Here is a 13,070-nt window from a genome sequence, read left to right as displayed (position 1 = left end):
GTATTATGGATATGATGCAAAGAGACTGTGTAGATTAGAAGCTAACAATTTGTTAAAAGTGAAAGCAACTTAACATTTACATTGGGCCAGCTGAGTAGCACTTCGTGTGGCAAGCAGGATGAGTTCCAAGGAACCTGGGGCACCAGGAAGGCTCCAGGTATTAGTGTCCATGCAGAAAAAAGAGATTTTATTGCTTTCCAATTGACTACCTTTATTACTGTGATTCTTTCTATGCTGTCTCTTCTGTATTACATTCAGCTTTCAGTGTGGAAAAGTTCATGCAAAACAGAATGATTATTATAAATGTCAAAAATGTGTGGAGGAACAGCCTATTAAAATATAGCCTAGAGATAGTACATAACACTGACTTTAAATAAGTAGCTGAAGCCAAAGTGATACTCCATTAAATCACTGATATTGTGTAATTTATCCACAAGTATTAATTTTGACTTCAGTTACCACTATCACAATGCATTCTTCATTACTTTCTCTTGGTTCTTCATGTCACTGCTCACAGTCTGTGTTCTTAGGTCACAGAAAGTACTTTATTACCCTGTTCTGGAGTGGTATGGAGTCAGACATTAAGATGTAGCCTTGATCTCTGCTAGACCGTGTTCATGTCTAACAGACTTTTAATACAAATATCCCGTGTAAAATGTGTGGTTATTTAATCGAGTCATTATCAAAGAATAAATGATAAGTGCCTAGTATGCATGATTCTGTACTAGGTTCCACCAGAAGTTAATCCAGAAAAGTATTATTTCCACTCTCTTTGAGATACCAGGCATTTCATAGCATGTTGGCAGATAAGATTAGCTTCCTTCTCACCCCATCAAATAGAAGAGGTTGCATTTTTAAAATTTTTCTTTATTTTTTATAAAATAAAGTTTGGGGTTATGGACAGTCAATAGCTCATAATCTTTTTTGGACTCTAATACTGTGTCTTGCCTACCAAGCCAAAACCTTTTGTTGTTCTAACATAAAAACCTTAATACTTTCTTAGTGAACTGTCAGCCTGGCTTTAAGATATTTTTTTACTCTTAAAAAAATGATGTATTACAAGATTTGTAATGGAGTGAACATGCTTGAATTGCACATTTAATTTTTTTAACATCACATTCATGTTTTGCCAGTTTGCCTACTAGCTATCTGTTAACAAAAAGTTCCAAGGCAGCACTGCAAGTCTATGCCCAACTAAGTCTTTTGTTTCTGCAGATGTTTGGGCTTAGAGCAATGTTGTAAAGCTCAGGCAATCCAAGGACCATGTTTGTACTTGTCTGCTGCGATTCCCCGTGCATTGTCTAAACCTGTATGCATTGTTCTTTCCGACAGGTGATAACTACCCTGTACAGTTCATTTCATCAACAATGGCAGCTGCTGCTACTTCTGGACTCAGCCCTTTACAGCTCCAGGTAAGTGACAGAAGAAAAAAAAGTGGGATACAAGCCAGTTCTTTAGTGGAAAACTGCTAACCAGCTGTATGCTAAATAATGGCCTGAATGTTAAATAAGTTTTAAGCATAGCCTAGAAGGATTAACACCTTGTGTACTTACTGTACTGAAAATAGGAGAGGAAACTGCCAATCTTGGTATTTTTAAAGGAAAAATGATATTATGACTTAGTACTATGCATTTTCTATCAAGTAAGTTAATGGTTTTACAATTTTTATTGCTGGTTGCTCTTGGATCTGTTAGCTTTTTCCTTATCAATTTTCCATCCATGTCTCCATTTATGTCCTGATGTTCTTTTACACATAAACATCGAAACAGAAAACAATGTGGGTATTTTCCTTCTTGTAGCTTACAGAATAGGAAGTTGTTATCACCAAATTACTTCAACTATTTGGTAATATGTAAACAGTGCTCTAGAATATGTGTACCCTCATTCTCATTTTTATCTTCATGCCAAGTCAAAGTCTGGGCATGATATCTGAGCAAGTTCTGGATTAGGGTTCTTTACTATATGCTAAGCTTGCAGAGCAAGTGTTTTGGAAGCTGGATAAAAATCATTTATACCTTATCTTCTTCACAGTAAAGTGAGGGGTTTATGACAGGACCAGGTGATCCTTACATCCTTCTAGCTCTACCATGTTAACAGGACATTGACTTTAAATATGAATACATATTTTAACAAAAATGAACAATGATATCATTGAAATAATGGTTAAACTTTCAGCATTTGAACATTTAGAAATTATATAATAGTGAAGAACTTGAATTCCATTACAGTGGAAATTTTAAAGATAGTCTTTTATTCTTTTAATTTACTGTGATTATTTTTTAGTTTTCTTACAGGAATAGTATCTGGCTAGGTATTTTTTTTCTTCTTTGTTATTCCCTATATGGCTTGGGTATAAGAGATGTGCAAATATTTTACCATGAGAAAGCATGATTGTGGGCATTTTCAATTGGGTCTGCCAATACATAATTTTTCCAATCCTCTGAGTTTTTGTCATAAGCCTCATACAGAAAGCCTTGCTGATGTTACCTCTTATGGACAGCCTACCAGAGCTAGAAATTTTGCCAAACAGTAGCAATAGCCCACCTCTCTTCCAAAACTTCACCCTCCCCACTGCTGACACTGGAGCTTACTGCAGTGAGAAAAATCTAAAAAGAAACCTCACTTGTAGTAAACCTAATCTGCTTCTCCTTTTCCCATAGCTATACTATAGAATGTCTTCTTGACTCAGAGGCAGAAGTATGAAACGAGTACCATTGCGTGGTTCGATAACCAAGTTCCTCTGAAAGAGAGTGTCTGGTTCCTAAACCTTCTACTTTCTATTCTTTGGTGTGGTCAGTGCCCTGGATTTAGAAATATGTGTTCTGGTTCATGAGTTCTGACAGTATGTTTTGTCTTTTGTTTTGTTTTGTTTTCTGAATATGCTACTAAACAGAAGGGTCATGTCTCCCACCCACAAATTAACCCAAGGCTAAAGGGCCTAAGTGACCGTTTTGGCAGGAGTTTGGACACCTTTGAACATGGTGGTGGCCACTCTTACAACCACAAACAGATTGAGGTATGAATGCTTCCATTGGTGCTTCATTGGGTGGGGGACTGGATTGTTCAGTCATATTCTAGGCTTTTTTTTTTTTTTTAAGTGGCAAACACTCAACTTAAACACTAAAATGTTACCTTTCCCTTTTTCTCATTCCTAAGGAGGCTCATTTTTTGCTCCTTTTCTTTCAAAGAAGAAGGCAAGCCTCAGACCAATGCCCCTAATGACCTACCTAGATTGTTTATTGCTTTATATTTAGGCAAATTCTTTATAAGTACCTTCAAAACCATTACCCTTTCCCTTACTTTTTGTTCCTTTTATGTATAGTGTGGTATGGTGTTTAAAAATACTTAAACATTTAAAAAATCTCATTTCACCTTATAACAATACTGCAAAGCTGACAAAATATAATTCTGCTTGTATAGACAAAACAACAGAGGTTCAGAGAGACCAAGGATGCACAATATTCCTGGAGTCAGAGTTAGTACCTAGAATTTCTAACTCTGTCAAATTCAAGTTTCCAAATTTTGTTTTCCCTGGCTGAGGTGGGGCTGGTTGCCTGGGCCTGACTGGTTGCTTTTTGCCCAATTGACTTCTGTTGTGTCTCTTTCATATTTGGCTTCCAGAAAGCTCTTGGTTGTTTTGCTCAGATATTCTTAACACCTGGAGAAGATGGATTTTATGGCTATTTTGAAAACCAAGCCCTTTTTTGCCATAGATGTCTAGTCCTTCTTTATAATCTCATGGTTGATTTCTCTCTTACATCACTGGAGTCTCTCTCCAGGACCATCAGCTACTGAAGGGTTGCCAATTATCTGTTTGAATCAGACACACACACACACACACACACACACACACACACACACACACACACACAGATCGAGACAGGCTACTCAGACTGAAACACTCTTTAATTTTCTAGGTTAGATCTAATACTAAATTTTATATTATAACCTGAGATGGGAAACTCAACTAAAAAGGGATGCCTGGGTGGCTCAGTCGGTTAAGCGTCTGACTTTGGCTCAGGTCATGATCTCACAGTTCGTGGGTTCGAGCCCTGTGTTGGGTTCTGTGCTGGCAGCTCAGAGCCTGGAGCCTGCTTCTGATTCTTTCTCCCTCTTTCTCTGCCCCTCCCCTGCTCATGCTCTGTATCTCTCTGTCTCAAAAATAAATTTAAAAAATAAAAAAAAAAAGAAAAAGAAAAGAATTACATCTAGCAAAGTGACATATAAATTCAAGTCCTATTATCTCTGGCAGTCTGTATATGTATCAAATATTATATAATCAATATAGTTATCTCTTTCACATTATCCTCTCCTCTGCTCTTGAATCTATATTTTTGAAAAATAATAGAGAAAGCTCACTCTAAGAAGGAAGAGGAGGACAAGATCAAAAGCCACCTTGGAAGTAGCATGAGGAAGAGTTTCCAAGCTTATTGCCTGCCTTCCCCTTTCCCTTTCACTTTGATATAAGAAGTATATAGGGGTTCCCACCCAGACATGACCAGGCATATACTGTCAAAGTATCTGCTATCTTCTATAGAGTAAGAAGGGATTTCTTTTGTAAGTCTTTCTTTTGGCTGTAGAGAAGATGCCATATTTCTGGACATTCTGAAGATCTACTAGGGCTGGGGTTGCTAAAATGGAGGGATAACTGCATATGAGGGACAAGACATTCTGTGTGATGACAGTTAGCAAGCTTATGCACTCAGGACAGATAGTTTGTTAAACGTTTGAGTACTTGGACGAATGTGAAAGCAGGTGGTCCTGGCTCTAATTCAAGACTTCCTCTCTTTGACTTTTATTTTTGCTTGAAGTGTTGAGATCTAGCCCATCAGCCTTTTTCTGGCAGCAGTTTGCTACCCAATCACTTCTTTTGCTCATTTTTCACTTAGATTGACTTCTCCCCCTGACACCATTACCGACCCCTGGTGCTGTCAAATCTGGCTTCTGTTTGGTTTCTGAAAACTGTGATGTCATATATGTGAGTGCCAGATCTGTGTAGTTCTTTAGCAACACTGATCTAGAAGCACAACCTCTGCCACATGCCTGTTACTTTTATTAGGATAAATAGAGCCCCTTCATGCAGGACCTCCTCAGACTTTACCCATTTGAAAGTTTTCTGGATTTTTTATTATTCTTGCTCTGTTTCTTTGCTTTCATTTTTTATACCTTTTTTCACCCCTGCATGTCAGGAAACTTTTGCTTTGTTTGCTTATATTGCACACTGGTTAGAAAAGGTTGACCTTGTTTAAAAAGTAGGTTTCCCAAACTTCCCTGGTATGAGTATTACATGTTTATTGGGATGCCCACAAAAAGCACAGTAGACACACAAATCCAAGCTACTACAGACACTAACATTTTAAATATTAACCATCTGCCTTACTGATTTTAGTCTGCTTTCTTTTCTAATTCTCCATTCCTTTGACAAGCAAAAATGTTACAACTCTGTTAAGAATCACGATTATGATAGACTGTTGATACTAAGGAAACATTACAATTATTTTAACTGGATTTATTTCTAAACAGAGATTCTTAGGAAGAAAAGCCCATAACATATACATGCCACCATCACCGTACCTCACCACTTTCATATATACATCTGGCTGCCTTGCTCAGAACTGGTCCTCTCTGCCTGATGTTACAGCTAATTTGTTCTTCAAAGGTTGTCACTTCTAACATTAATGAGCCTGGATAAATCTTAACAGCAGTTATAGTTCTAAACTGAAAGGCTGAAATTTTGTTATCAAGTAGAAAAAAGGTGTTTAAAGTGGAAAGACCCTTCTTACATTAGCATATTCCAGTTCGTTCTTTCTTTAAAATAAGGAAGATACAGGAAAGACTTTTTTTTTTTTTTTTTTGGTCCCCTATGCTGATCTAAGGCATGGTTTTCTCTGCCTCAGGGGCACAATATTAGGAGAAAGAAGGCCAAAGAATGCTATTTTTAGTTGAACCGTTCAGCAGATGGAGGCATGAATACTCATATATCTGAAGGTTGAGGGGCTTGAACCATTAATTTTGATAATGTATTTAACCCTGGGAACAATCAGAAACTGTAACTCTAAGGTTACAGTGTTTTTGACCTTTAGAGAACAGAGGGCGCTTGCTACAGTAAACAATATATTATATTGCTACTTATTCCAATTCTCTACCCGTATAAATTTCAGGACCAGTTGCCATTTGCTTTCCTCAGCTATGTTAGCACTGGTCCTTCAAGTACATGAAAAAGAATGTTAAGGAAGGAGGACCAGGATAATGACGCAGTCATGTAAATACGGCCTTTAAATAGCTAAGATGTTAAATTGTTTCTGAAGAAACATTATCTCAGAAACTAAGCTCTGACTAACTTCTTTTTTTAACGAAAAAGTGGTTATAATGTATCAATTCATTATATGCATTTGCTTTCAATATTATAGATCCTTAAAAGTAATTTTATTTTGGGGCGCCTGGGTGGCTTAGTCGGTTAAGTTTCCGACTTTCGCTTAGGTCATGATCTCGCGGTTTGTGGGTTCGAGCCCCGCGTCGGGCTCTGTGCTGACTGCCAGCTCAGAGCCTGGAGCCTGTTCTAGTCTGTGACTCCCTCTCTCTCTGACCCTCCCCTGCTCACGCTGTCTCTCTCTCTCTCTCCTCGAAATAAATAAAACATTAAAAAAAAAAGTAATTTTATTTTTTAATTGGGGGGTATGTTGCTTCATAGATGTTGCTTATGTTAAATACAATCTGGTACCATATCGTGCAAAGTGATACACCTGTCTCATGCCTTCTTATTAAATGATGCATGCTTCTCTTTAGCAAATACAGCAGTTAAATATCACACAGCTTAAGAATTTCTAATTAAAATATCTCCACATGTCAGCATATTGGTAATGTATTATTTTAATCCATTTATTTTGTTTATGAAACAGTGACATATGTTTAGATTGTGAAATATATGAGCCTTAAAAATCACTTTATTGAAGAAAATTAATTCCTACAATACAGTCTCAGTAATGTGTTCACTCACCCAGTCAGTCACTGGCGGCACTGCCAGTCTTAATGTTGGGTAGACACACTTACCAGTTTTATCTGCATAATGGTCTTGGAAAGAAGCAATCACAGTTCTTTTTCTTAGTGCCAAATGGTAGAGTTTTTCTTTCCTTACTTTTTTTTCTTTCTCATTAATTCATACCTTTCCCCCCAAAACACTTTGTGGCTTTTTTTTTTAATACAATGAAGGATGGAACTGAGTATATGTATAGGAAATTCTGAAAGACCAATCAAAATTAAAAACAAGCTAGTTACCTTTTCAAAGTTAGACATAGTAATTTGTTTGTCAGCAGGGAGATGTTTGGGTCAGCCCTGAGATAAAGTGACTGTCAGCAGTTATTCCTACAAGACAAGTAATTTCACTCAATGTATTACTGACAGATTGCTCACTTCTCTGAATCACCCGTGAAAACAAACTTAATATTGTTACAGGCAGAGTTTCTGTCTTCATTAGCCTCAGAGAATGATTTTTATGAAGCATTCAAAGTCTACCAAGCTTTAGTTGGAACATATTTTAACAGGCAAGTTCTTATAATGATAGTATGGGTAGTAACCTAAAATGAAAGGGATTAAATATGAAAATTTGAAAAATATCAATATAAGTACATTTTCACTTTTAGTTAATGAGCAGTATGTGTACTTTAGGGGAGATTTGAGGAAAGGAGTATAATTAGAGCCTTAAAGCACTAGGAAAACCTATCAATCATAAGTTACTGTTAAATGAAACTATTAAAGTCTTGGCAAGTTTGCAAAGATGGAGAACAATTGAAGTTTTAGCAGAAGTAAAGGCAAACATATTTTATTTAAATGATATTGTCACTTTTCATGCTACAGATGGAAAGTGAAGAAGTACCCATCAACATTGAGAATGCTCTAATTCTATTTCAGTTTCAGCCTGAATCTTTATGATATTGTATTCAGATGCTCTTCTCTGGCTCATACCCTGTTTTCTTGTTTGCAGTTGTAAACATGCCTCAGTGCTTTAGAGAAACAAGAGGGTGAGTTAGCTTTTCTGGGTAAGCTTGGGAGGTTGTGACTTCTAATAGAGAGTTGAATAAAGAGTTGATTAGAGTGACCTATTACTAGCTACCCAATGGAGAAAAAGGAATGCACTGATTCAAAGCTTGTTTTGAGGATGCCAACCATGGGGTTGTGCTTTGAGGGGAAATGCTTGCTTTTCCCTTAATCAGCCTTACCTCACCCCCTTTGACTTAAGAGTGTGATGGAACTCAGGAATACCATTACAGCTGGAAGTAGATGAGTTGTGAACTAATGAAATGAACTCCACTTGGAATCAGAATCTTGAATTAGAGTTTCCGCTGTTACTTGCTATGTTGCCCTATATTGTTCTCCAATTGCCTTTTTTTATTGTAAAAGGGAGATAATAATCATTTTCAGGTTTGTTGTGAATAGTAAGTGGCATAAGGAGGCATGTATTAGGTTTCCAAAAAAAATCGGCAAAATAGGAAAAAAACTTTTCAACATTCTAATAAGCTGTCAATTTTACTCCACCTTTGCTGCCTGAAGTGCTTCTGCAGGGCAGCTCCAATCTACTAGAATGTAAGTCACTGCATTCAGGGATTTGGTCTGTTTTGTTTACTGTTGAATCCCTAATATTGCCTGGCATAGTATTTGGTAAAATGAATGAAGTAATGAATTTCATCTTTGGTTGCTATCTGGGACCCAAGTTGCTTTGAAAACATTTTTCTTGGATATGTTCAGTCAGGTGCCCTGTTTTTAGTGAGGCACTATTCCATATAAACAGAAGTTTTATTTCTAGGTATACTCTTAAAAAAACACCAGGTATCAAGTGAATCCTGATGGAGGTTAAAAAAATATAGGCAGGTCAAAGAAGTGTGCAGGGCACCTGGGTACCTCATTTGGTTAAGCATCTGACTCTTGATTTTGGCTCAAGTCATGATCTCATTGTTCCTGAAATACAGCCCCATGTTGGGCTCTGTGCTGACAGCATGGAGCCTGCTTGCTGTCTCTCTATCCTTCTCTCTCTCCTGCAGCCCCTTTTCTCTAAATAAATAAATAAATAAATAAATAAATAAATAAACTTAAAAAAAAAAGAAGGGTGCAAAATATGAAGACATTTCCTAGTGTTTTGAAGTTGGACTTGTATTCAAGGAAACAGAGTAAGTTTATATCTACCCATACCTTGAAACATTGGGCAAACTGGATTTTCTTTTAGAAATGTGATTTTTCAGTAGGTTTTAAGGTAATGTCTAAAATTTGAGAGGGTATGGCTCTTCTTACACCCAAGCCCTGTTAATCACTGTGCTTAAGTGATTGAGGGAATGTTCAGGTGTGCTCACATAGATGGTTTACCAGGAGCCCAGGACCTTGGAATTAGAAAATTAGGGCAGTCCTCTCTCTCTCTTAGTGTAAGATTTCTACCAACATGCATTTAGCTCCAGCCTCACTAATTAATCTACTCAACAGGGAGCTTCCCGTGTGTGAATATTTGTATTTAAATAGACTGCTTGTAAGATGCAGTGGTTTCTAAAATAGTGACAGGTATTTTTATTCCTGTTTTTACCAAACTGGAGTTTCAAAGTATTGGTTGGTTGGTATCATGTAGTATATGTCTGTATGTGTATATGTTATAAGGGGCTACCTTGGAAATCAGAAAGATGGTGTGATTCAGGATACACTGGAAAGTTTGAAAGCAAAACACTCTAGGGTTTTCAAAAATGCTTCACTTCAGTTTCCAATCATAGAATAAGTCAGGATATGCAACATTTAGGAAATTTAAATCAGAATAAGATACAGTGCAATATTTTGACATGTCAGGTAACAGAACAGACTGAGTGGGGCAAAAGTGTTTTTTAAAAATCACCCTACTGGGGTGCCTGGGTGGCTTAGTCGGTTAAGTGTCCGACTTTCGCTTAGGTCATGATCTCGCGGTTCCTGGGTTCTAGCCCCGCTTCGGGCTCTGTGCTGACTGCCAGCTCAGAGCCTGGAGCCTGTTTCAGTCTGTGACTCCCTCTCTCTCTGACCCTCCCCTGCTCACGCTCTCTCTCTCTCTCTCTCTCTCTCTCTCCTAGAAATAAAAATAAAACTTCAAAAAAAAATTAAAAAAATAAATAAATAAAAATAAAAATCACCCTACTGAGGTATGATTGGCATACAAAAAGCTGCCCATATTTATTATATACAATTGGATGAGTTTGGAGAGAAGTTAACAGCCATGAAACCATACCAGAAACTATGCTGTAAACATATTCATCACCCACTATTATTATTATTATTATTATTAATCTTGTGTGATAGTAATATTTGACATAAGATCTATCATCACAGTAAATTTTTAAGTATACAGTACAGAATTATGAACCATATGCTCCATGCTATACAGTAGATCTCTGACACTTTGTGCCCTTTGACTAATACCTCCTGTTTCCTCTCCCCCAATTCCTTTAAACTCCATTCTATTCTCTGCCTCTATGAATCAGACTATTTTAGAATACTCATGTAAGTCATATTACACAGTATTTGTCATTCTGTGTCTGGTGTATTTAATTTAGCATAATGTCTTACAAGTTCATCTACACCATCACAAATGGCAGGATTTCCTCCTTTCTTAAGGCTAAATAATATTCCATTTTATGTATATACCACATTTTCTTTATCCATTCATCCACCAATGGGCACTTAGGTTGCTTCCAAACTTTGGCTAAAATACTTCAATGAACATGGGAGTGAAGATACTCTTCGAGGTCTTGATTTTAAGTCTTACATTTAAGTCTTTAATCTATTTCAACTTAATTCTTAAGTATAGTTTAAGATAGAGGTCCAATTTATTTTGTATGCGGATATTTGATTTTCCCAATACCATTTATTGAAAAACTATCCTTTCCCCATTGGGTATTCTCATTACCTTTGTCAATGATTCTTTGACTGTATATGTTTGAGTTTATTTCTGGTTTCTCTATTCTGTTCTATTGGTCTGTATGTTGGTCTGTATATTTATGTCAATTTCATACTGTGTTGATTACTGTAGCTTTGTAATATGTTATGAAATTAGGAAGCATGATACTTCCAACTTCATTCTTATTGAAGATTGCTATGGCTATTCAGGGTCTTTGGTAGTTGCATATGAATTTTATGATTTTTTTTTCTATCTTTGTAAGAAAAACGCCATTAGGATTTTGAAAGAAATTGCATTGAATCTGTAGATCACTTTGGGTAGTATGGGCATTTAACAATATTAATTCTTCTAATCCAAAAATATTTTAATGTATTTTAATTAAAAGAAATTGAGAAGCTACAATTGGATGGATTTCCCCTAACAGACATGCCCCAGTGGAAGGACAAAACAGACCAGTAGAGCTAGCACATAGTTAATACTACTCTGACAATTTTCCCTGATCTTTTATTTGTAGAAAGGTTCATATGCTACAGATATGCATGTTTGTGCAAATCCATCTAAATTGTAAAATCAGGGAAAATTTGTAACAACTTAAGCTCTCTACACTACCATCATGCTTTATTTTGACTGTTCTAGATTATTAGGATCAGGATACTAAATGGATTCTTTTACCTTCCTGTACACAAACTTCTAAGCCTAAATGGCATAAATAGTGGATTCTTTCCTAAATACAAATAAACAAACCCAAAAATCTACTGTTGCTCTGTACTGGTTGCTCTGTGGATTAAAAAAATCATTGTATATTCAGTGTTTCATTCCTCCCTTATAATTGATGACATCAGCAGAGTCATCTTGAGTCAGACTGAAAGTAATTAATTTAGCTTTTTAGTTTTTTCTTTTATAAATACCAATACCTTTATATTTATAGTTATTTAATGTGGGGTTGGCTAAGTATTTGCATTTCTTTTTTATACACTAAAAAATGGAGGCAAAATAGAGCCAAATAAATTTCCCAAGAACTCCTTCTTCTTGGTCTTTTGGTAAATTAAGGACTTAAATCAGAATTCTTAAATTCCAGGAAACTGCATTGGGTTTATTCCTTATTGTATGTTTCTCTTATAGCACCAGCTATAATACATGGAACCAATCTTTGATGTCATAATTAATCTAGACTATGATCCTTGGTACCTTATCAGTGATTTTCCTAATGCCATTGACCTTGAGCAATATGAACTAAAACAAAAATAAATAAATGACTGATATGAATAAAAATTGTATTGCTTAAAATGTATACATGTGTTGACTATCTCAAATTCTACAAAATGCACACATACAGTATTCATTCAAAGCCAGTTTGAAATAGAGTTGTTTTTAATCTAGAATATCCATTTTGGGGATATTTATCAAGCTTTCACTCTAATTCACTTACTCATTTAAATTAAAGTAAGAATGAAGTATTATAGTTTTTCTCTTTTAATTCTTCTTACTCAAAATTACACTATTACTTTGAATATGACTGTTTCATTGATATAACACTCAATGTTATTGTAGCAAAATCTAAGGGGAGCTTATAAATGATCATCCTCAGGAAATTTGGAAAGGTTTGTATGAAAATTAGAACATAACAAATTTAATCATTCAACTATTCAACAAATATTTATTCAGTGCCTATTACATACCAAGTATTATTATTATTCTAGACCACTGATCCTCAGTGGGAGTCAATGTTGCCCCTTAGGGTTCAGTTGACAATATCTGGAGACAATATTAGTTGTTATGACTTGGGGATGAGGGTGGAGATACTACTGGCATCTAGCGGGTAAGGCATTTAGGGATGCTGCTGAATATCCTACAATGGATAGGAAAGCCCCCACCCCAACCAACAAAAATTATCCGGTCTCAAATATCAGTAGTGCTGAGGTAGAGAAAACCTGTTTTAGATATTGAGGAAATATCTAAATATAAAACAACGTGAATAAAACAAAGTCCTTGCTTTCATGGAGTTTGCATTCTAGTGGGGGAAAGAAAAATGGGGGAAGAAATGTATGATAAAAGGTTTGGGTTGCAAATCTTACTTGTCTTAATGGAAATACTCTTCTTATCTGTCTACCTGTACATCTGAACCTGGATGGGCGGATTTTTTTTTTGTCTTTTTTTTATTATTATTATTTTT

At 36.0% G+C, this 13,070-nt stretch overlaps 1 protein-coding gene across 10 annotated transcripts in view; it reads left to right on the top strand.

The window, feature by feature from the left end:
- The window catches only part of SOX6 (SRY-box transcription factor 6), a 357,612-nt gene that overhangs the window by 244,543 nt on the left and 99,999 nt on the right, over positions 1-13,070 (top strand). For 8 of the 10 annotated variants that reach the window (XM_039256670.1, XM_039256668.1, XM_039256665.1 and 5 more), the window contains one exon: positions 1,333-1,412. In XM_039256670.1, coding sequence (XP_039112601.1) covers positions 1,333-1,412 — 80 coding nt within the window. Of the gene's footprint in view, positions 1-1,332; positions 1,413-2,893; positions 3,017-13,070 lie in introns of all 10 variants that reach the window. The other 2 variants (XM_039256673.1, XM_039256672.1) reach the window with 1 other exon arrangement.

The sequence above is a fragment of the Hyaena hyaena genome, unplaced genomic scaffold, assembly GCF_003009895.1.
Source record: "Hyaena hyaena isolate Hyena2069 unplaced genomic scaffold, ASM300989v1 scaffold_583, whole genome shotgun sequence".
NCBI lineage: Eukaryota > Metazoa > Chordata > Mammalia > Carnivora > Hyaenidae > Hyaena > Hyaena hyaena.
Note: the sequence above shows the minus strand (reverse complement) of the source record. Positions and strands in the feature narration are given on the sequence as shown.